At 38.8% G+C, this 8,471-nt stretch overlaps 1 protein-coding gene across 1 annotated transcript; it reads left to right on the top strand.

The window, feature by feature from the left end:
- The first annotated feature begins 7,041 nt into the window (after positions 1 to 7,041).
- LOC131897247 (olfactory receptor 5AN1-like) lies at positions 7,042 to 7,978 on the top strand. Its single transcript, XM_059248172.1, is given in 2 exon segments — positions 7,042 to 7,673; positions 7,675 to 7,978. Coding segments are annotated over 2 exon segments (936 nt in total).
- Positions 7,979 to 8,471: the final 493 nt, after the last annotated feature.

The raw sequence follows: 8,471 nt of genomic DNA on the forward strand, positions 1-8,471 counted from the left end.
CACCCCTTGCTGCTTCCTTCATAGGGTGAGCTAGCCAAGGTGGTGCTGGAGAGCTCACCCTGGTGGTGAAGAAGAGGGAGACCTGTCGGGCTAACTAACCCAGCAATCACACAGACCCAGAACCAGGGTTATATGTTGGCCCATCCCATCCTCCACCCTATCTATGCTCTGTTGGAGCAGGTGAAAGGGCTGGTCCTGAAAACCCAAAGTGACAAGATCTCCATGACACAGGACAACAACAGGATATCCAAGAGGAGTCCCAGTGAGGGCCCAATATTGATGATGTAGCAAAAACCAGAGACCTCAAACCAGATCAATGACTCATTGCAATGAACATTTGCAAGTAATAATATTTAGACTAAAGGACTGTGTGACTCACTGTGTCACACTATAGCTTCCACAATGAGATTTTTTTTTGTTGTTCTCCCTTCTTTTCTTTTAAATTGTATCTTGTTTTATCCTTGGGGGCAGGAGGTTGCAAGGGTAGAGGGCAGATGGGAAGGGACAGGAAGATGAGTGGGATGGAGATGCATGATATGAAATCCACAAAGAATCAATAAAAAGTTAAGTTGAAGGAAAGAAAGAAAGGAAGGAAGGAAGGAAGGAAGGAAGGAAGGAAGGAAGGAAGGAAGGAAGGAAGAAGAAAGAAAGGAAACAACTATCATAGAACTTAATAAAATCTGCACATATACACATACAGACTTTAGACAGAGTTGCCCTGTACCGAGGAGACAGCACCTCCCCGACAGTGTCTAGCTTACCTTTCCATTTGTTGCTTCTTTTTCTGTGCAGAAGCTTTTTAGACCCATAGTAGTTGCCCTGCTTTTCTTGTCCCTGTGCCCAAGTATCTACCACAGGTAACTGAAGGGGGGAAAGATTTGCTTTGAATGGTGGTCTCAGCACATCCTGTGGAGAAGGCAGGACAGACAGCGCATGAAGCACAGGTCACATGACAGTGGCTGACCAGCTTTGAAGCACAAGGCTAGAGGGAGAGAGATAAGTGCCAGATATAACCTGTGAAGAATTGTCCCACAATGGCCAGCATATGCCAGTGAGGTGCCCTGTCCCTAAGATTTCACAATCTTCCAAACAGCTCCAGCAGCTCAGGAGCAAGTGTTCAAACATGAACATGTGTGGGCATTTTAGGTTCAAACCTTACTGGCACACTTTTGTTTTTTAGACCTACACTTTACTGGTACATCCAAGAAATCATTGTCAAGGAGCTGAAGTTGTTCTTAAAGATTTTCTTCTTGGAAACTTTTAGTGTCAGATTGTAAGCACCTGTGTTTACTTACCAGGGTCACAGTCACCTGATATGGCCATGAAGAATTAAAACTGGCCACAGCACAACTGAGCCTGTGACCATTTTATTGAGAGCAATCAGACTTTTTATATCTTTATTAGAGACAGACTATAGTGGCAATTGCCAGAATCAATCAGTTATAGCTGCCAGAATACAATGACGTTTCCAAGCCATACAGGGTACACAAAATTAATGTCTAAGAACAATTGTCCTGTCAAGCCTTCATGCTTCCTTGACTACTGACAGAACATACAGAGAAATGCAAAGCAGCTTGAACACTTCACTGCCTGAGGAAGTGCATCAATCTCTCAGGAACTGGAAGATCAAATGTAGGAGAAAACTATGCATCAGAAGTAAAAGTTCTATATAAGCAAGAAGGTGTATCCATACCCAGTCTATTATCAATCTGTGGTACTAACTGGCTGTTCCATTTTGGAAAACGCTGACTGCTGTGGGATAATGCTTTTGTACACTGGTTTAATAAAATGTTGATTGGCCAGTAGCCAGGCAGGAAGTATAGGTGGGGTAAGCAGATGAGGAGAATTCTCGGAAGAGGAAGGCTGAGTCAGGAGTCACCAGCCAGACACAGAGGAAGCAAGATGTGAAGGCAGACTGAGAAAAGGTACCAAGCCAAGTGGCTAAATATAGATAAGAATTATGGGTTAATTTAAGTGTAAGAGCTAGTCAGTAATAAGCTTGAGCTAAAGGCTGAGCAGTTATAATTAATATAAGCTTTTGAGTGATTATTTTATAAGCAGCCACTACAGGGGCTTGGCAGGACCGGAGAAACTTTAGGCTACATCTAGCCTCATATTTTTCCTTTGGAAATTGAGAGTTTATGGTTAGACCCATGCATGTGTCCTCTCCAATTTAAATAACTCTAAGGACAGCCAGAGGTTATAATCCTGGGATCATCATTAGATCATGGAAAGGGAGCATGAGTCCAGAGGGACATGGCAATGTGGGTCCTCAAACCTGTAGAGACAGCTACTTCATGACAACCAGGCACCAGAGAGCAAATGTCATGAGTGAGTTCTCACTGTAATTGGCTTTCCTCTTTCACATCTGCTCTCCATGACATATTTAAGAAGATCCCCAGTAGTGGCTGTCTCTCCTGCTGTACATTGACAGTGGTTCTGTGCCCCCAAAACACATATCTAAGAAACAGTAGGCCCACTGAAAAGAATGCTTGATGAAGAAATAGGGGATTTCAGCCTTTGACATTAACTATGGCTCCTTGAATCTCAGTAACTGACTGGTGCTCCCCATAATACCCACGGGGACAGCATTTACTGAAAAACATTTTGTTCTTTCCTCTCCTGCTGTGGAATAATTCTTTTGTACACTATGAAGATGTTTTGCTCTTGTTAGTTTAATAAAGAGCCAACTGGCCAACAGTTAGGCAGAAAGAGGTTAGGTGGAAGAGCAGACTGAGAGAACACTGGGGAAAAGGAGAGCGGAGTCACCAGCCAGATGACGAGGAAGCAGGAGATGAACATAACATGATGAAAAATGTACTACCACATGGTAGAGTGTAGATAAGAAATATGGGTTAATTTAAGTTGAAAGAGGTAGTTAGTAACAAGCCTAAGCTATAAGCCAATCATTTATAATTAATAATAAGTCTCTGTGTGGTTATTTGGGAGCAGGATGGTGGGACAGAAAACCCCACCTACACTTTCCCTCAATTCCTCATCTTCCACTTAGGACTCTTCCTTGGGTTCTTTTTCTCTTGACTCAAATTCTCTGAACTATAAAAAGAATGCTCAGAAACATAGAGGCATTACCATGAGGTAAGTGATAATGTTAAATTCTAGTTATATGTTATCATAAGGTATGACCTTGAACTTTGTTACCCTCTTGTTTTTTCACCCATAAAATGGCAACAATAGGACCATGTAGATTTGAATAAGAAAATGTATATGAAACATGACTTAATGTAAAAGTCAGCAATTCAGAGTTTAATCAAAAACAGTAATTTACTGAGTTTCAGGGGAATTTCCTAAGACCAAAACATGTTTGTCTGTGTTTCCCAATTTCCCCCACCCAAAGGACACTTTTAATGTTTGCTCTTGGGGATTTTGCTTTGGAAGTCATAGTAATTTCATTCCCATTTAAATAAAGAGCGATGATTCATGACTAATGAGGAGCAAGAGACAAAAATGAGTGGTGATTATGTGGCAGAGTGCTCATGCACAAGTCAATTAGACCTGATGGAATATTCCAAACAGTTCCTGTTGTTTTTGAGCCCCATAGTCTAAAACTCAAGCCCAGGTAACACAGGCATGGGAGATGCCCACAGCAGGCAGAACTGGCTTGGTAGTTCCTTTGAAACTTCTCATTGAACAGCAGCCCAGTTTTGCCTCAGTTTACCTGACCATGTTTTTATTAGAACAAGATTGTGAAGGGTCTTGATTAACTTGACCCACATAATGAAATCTCCAACCAGTATTTACATCAGTGTTTACACCAATCAGTTCTTGCTTCACTCATCTGGGAAATGCCAAATTCCTGCAAAACCCTCTTCAAAGAGAGTGAGTATATTTGGATATATTTTCCTTTTTCTCCAGTGTTTCTAAATTGTTACATGAAAAACTTCAAGATAATTATGTTGTAAAAAAAGAAAACCACCCTCAACTTGTCAGTCTTTTTCCCCTCTGGACTAAAATGAATACCACAAGATTGGCTGCCTGTCACCAGAATGCATGAAATAGTACTGAAATTAAGTGAGCTGCTAGGTCAGGAGTTTGGCCTGATATTGGTGATTTGGTTGATATAATCTGTGAAAGTGTACAATTAAAAGATGCCTTTATTTGATCTCATATACAGTGTGTACTGATAAATTGTGTTAGCATCACTCTAAGAGTAATTATCATTACATTACATCATGTACTAAATTGTCACCACATCACAGGTATGTACTAAAATGTCACACTGTATCCCACAAGTATGTACAACAATATGTCCATTAAAAATGAAAAATTAAAAAAAAAACAGTAAATAGAAAGATTCCCCAACATTCTTAATAGTTAAATAAAAATTAAACCAAAATATAATATTCTTAGCAGCACATCCAAAGCTAGGTTTATTGGTGTATTTTCTTATCTCTGTTGGAAGTTTATTCCAAAACACTTGGTACACTTTCCTATACTGATATCTAAGCATGAGTCTCACAAAATGCTGTCTTTGCTAAAATATTGCAGACTCTGAAAACTTGCTTCAAGTTTTCCTTTCACTCATTTAAACAGAGAATTTTTTTCAGTGGTGAAAGATGAACTTATTAATGTGTTTAATATGATTACTAAATCATGCTAGCATTAGTGTATATGACACTTATCACGTAGTAGTGAAACATCCAAGGTATTCATTGCATTAATATTTGGTATTGTAAATTATTCATGTGGTGTGTGAGTGTGTGTGTGTGTATGTGTGTGTGTGTGTGTGTAAGAGAGAGGGATGGGGGAAGAGAAGGATTATATAAGAATTGTTTCTTCCTGTAAAGTGAAACATTTTGAGCACTTGTCAGGGGATTATTTTTATATCACAGGTATTACTATATTGTCTTTTTCAAAATTAATTTGTAATTTCCTTTTCCAAATTTACTGTATTTCTTGAGATAGGGTCTCACTATGTATCCCTGCTTTGCCTGGAACTCACTAAATAGACCAGGATGGCTTCAAAGTCATAGAGATCCATCAGCCTCTGCCTTCCAAGCACTGGAATTATACAGGTGTGCCAATATTCCCGGCTCCATTTCACTGTTTTTAAGAAAAAACTATTTATTTACTTATATAATAAGTTTTTCATATATTTAACAATGTTCTTTGATCATATCCATTACCTCCTTTCAATTCCCCCTAGAGAATCTCTGCATTACTCTCCCAAACTTCATGTCCTCCTTTATTTTTTTGGATATTAACAATTCCTGAGTCCAATTAGTGCTGCACTATGCACATGGGCGTGTGGCCATCCACTAGTGGCCAGTTCCCTTAGGAGAGTGACTCTCCCTCCCTTGGGTACTGTAAGCTGCTAGGAGATTTAAATGCCAAGAGATTTAAATCATATTTCCTCTAAGACTGTTTTACTGCTATGGATCTGAAATGTATTTTCTACTTCAATGTCATATAAATGTATATATCTATTTCATCCTTCAATAAGTTCAATATGTGAGAACTAGTAAGTTCTCACATAGAATTTGTGGAAGAGTTTTTCTTTTCCCTATTAATTTAAAATACTAACATTAGCACATAGAAAAATTGACCAATATTTACATTTATTTACAAGGTATTTGTTCTTTGAGTTCATGTCTGCTATTCTAAGAATAATGAGTTATCAGTGTCTGCAGTATGTATTGGAATCTGAAAATACAAATATTTTATTCATTTTTATAAAACATTTTGTCTGTTGTCACTGACTGTAACTTTCATCTCAAGGGAGGGCATGGAGTATAAACAATAGGCTTTACCAATAATGCTACTGTTAGTGAATCCTAACTCATGAATTGCATAAAACAATAATACCTCTATGATTTCAGAAATGAAATATTTACTTTTATCCTTTCTCTCCATAAAGGTCAATCCCATTATGATGTGATCTTTTTCACCCAAAGCCAATTAAACCAATCAAAAGATAATCAAGAGGGCACATGTCTTCATGACCCAAAAGAATTTCACTTTCATGGGTCAGGGTCTCAATAGGACTCTACATAGAGCAAGTATGCCTCACTGTCCACAGGACTGACAAGAGAGGTCTCAATTTCTCAAAAAAAGAAAAAAAATCAACCCCAGCATTTCTATCACAGCACAGCCGTCACTCATGATTGATCGTCAACTCTCAATAATGACAACCAGTATCTACTGAATGGTATCTACTGGTGTGTGCTGTGCACTGGCCTCCATTTTCAGCCGTAACTGTCTCTGCAAACATGAAATTTAAGGATTTTTATTGTTATTGTTTTTTTGTTGATCAAGCCAAAATAAGTATATTTTAGCTACTTAGGACAGCTTAATAGAGGGTTTGGATATTAAGAACACTCTAAACTCTAACTCCTTACTACAACTCATGACATTTTTCAAGAAGCAACATACACTAACATTGAGATAATCTTGGGAACACAAAATAGTGAAGTATAATTGCCTCCTTTGGAGCACTTAATATGAAGGCTGCTGAGGAAAACTTTGTGTACACGGTCTCAATCCACCAAAACATAGAATCATAAGTTATAGTACTTCGCAGTTTGGAGATTTAAACATACTTATAAAGACTTTTAGAAATTATCATAAATATGCTAAATTACTTCATTTTCTTTGTTATCAGGGTAGATTTTTTTTTTCTTTTCTTTTTTATTTGAGACAATGTTTCATTATATAGTGTTGGCTGGCCTGGAGCTAGTCTAGAACTCAGAGATTTGCCTGCCTTTGCCTCCCCAGTGCTGGGACTGAAGACATGAACTACCACGTACAGTTCTATTTCTTTCTTATTTTTTTTTTAATTCTTGAAAATTTCACACAATGAGCTTTGATGATATTCTCCCACCTCCCCCAACTCCTCTCACAGTCTTCTTGACAATTTGAGAATTTTGAGAACTGGGGTCTTTCCACAGGACAACGAAGCATTTCTTCTTTTTCAGGGATTATAGGAGAAAAAGACAGATGGTATGGAAATAGTAATGCTATGGTTTCACCTTGGTCAATTATGGACTTCCTTGTCTCTTTTCTGATCTTAGGAACACTGAGGAAATGATTGCAAGGGAAAACATCACCAAGATCACCCAGTTCATCCTCCTGGGATTCTCAGATTTCCCCAGTATCATAACATTGCTCTTTGTCATATTCCTGCTCATCTACATTACAACTCTGACCTGGAACCTGTCCCTCATTATTTTAATAAGGATGGATTCCCACCTCCACACTCCCATGTATTTCTTCCTCTGTAACCTGTCCATCATAGACCTTTGCTATGTTACCTGCACAGTCCCAAAAATGCTCTCAAACTTTTTCCAGGAAAAACAAACTATCAGTTTTATGGGTTGTATTATTCAGAATTTCATCTTTTCCACCATTGGGCTGAGTGAATCTTGTCTCATGACAGCCATGGCCTATGACAGGTATGCTGCCATTTGTAACCCACTGCTCTATTCATCGATCATGTCACCCACTCTTTGTGTTCTGATGGTGCTGGCATCCTATACATCTGGACTCACTGCTTCTTTACTTCAGTTGTTTGCTTTACTTCGTCTCCACTTCTGCGGGCCTAATGTCATCAGACACTTCTTCTGTGACATGCCACAGCTGTTAGTTCTGTCATGTACAGACACTTTCTTTCTACAAGTCCTGACTGCCATATTAACAATGATCTTTGGGTTTGCAAATGCTAGCCATCATGGTATCCTATGGCTATATCGTCTTGTCCATCATGAAGATCACTTCAGCTAAAGGCAGGTTAAAGGCATTCAATACCTGTGCTTCTCACCTGACAGCTGTTTCCCTCTTCTACACCTCCAGTATCTTTGTCTATTTGAGTTCAAGTTCTGGTGGCTCCTCCAGCTTTGACAGATTTGCATCTGTCTTCTATACTGTGGTAATTCCCATGTTGAACCCTTTGATATACAGTTTGAGGAACAAGGAAATCAAAGAGTCCATGAAGAGGTTGCAGAAAAAGACAATCTGTAGCTAAGGTCACAGAAACTGGTATTTTCAACATGTGTCCTGTCATAGTCATTGTTGACCACAATAATATGCATTGTCTAGAACACTACAAAATTCATGGGATTTTGGAAGAAGAAGTCTTATTTTGAAACAGACACTATTTCTGTATGAACGAAATGATTTGATGCCATGGAAACACATCTTTAAGACCCATAGGGTCATGGCTTCCACATTGTACAATGACCATCACTCATTGTCCTATATGCAGGCATTTGAGATACATCAAGTTCACAAACTTTTTGTAGAAGATTGAAGATTGCTAAGTCATAGAACCATGCCCATAGAGAAGATACCCACCCCAGGGTCCCAAACCCTGTGTCACTAGTATAATGACATCATGTTCTAAAGACCAGATCAGACCACTGGCTATTCTGTGTTTCTGAACAGGTGAGGATGAACAGGTGAGGACTTCCTGTTTGGAAGACATAGAATTGTACAGTGGCTTGATTGCACCTTCTAAA

Source organism: Peromyscus eremicus, chromosome 1 (assembly GCF_949786415.1).
Source record: "Peromyscus eremicus chromosome 1, PerEre_H2_v1, whole genome shotgun sequence".
In the NCBI taxonomy this organism is placed as follows: Eukaryota; Metazoa; Chordata; class Mammalia; order Rodentia; family Cricetidae; genus Peromyscus; species Peromyscus eremicus.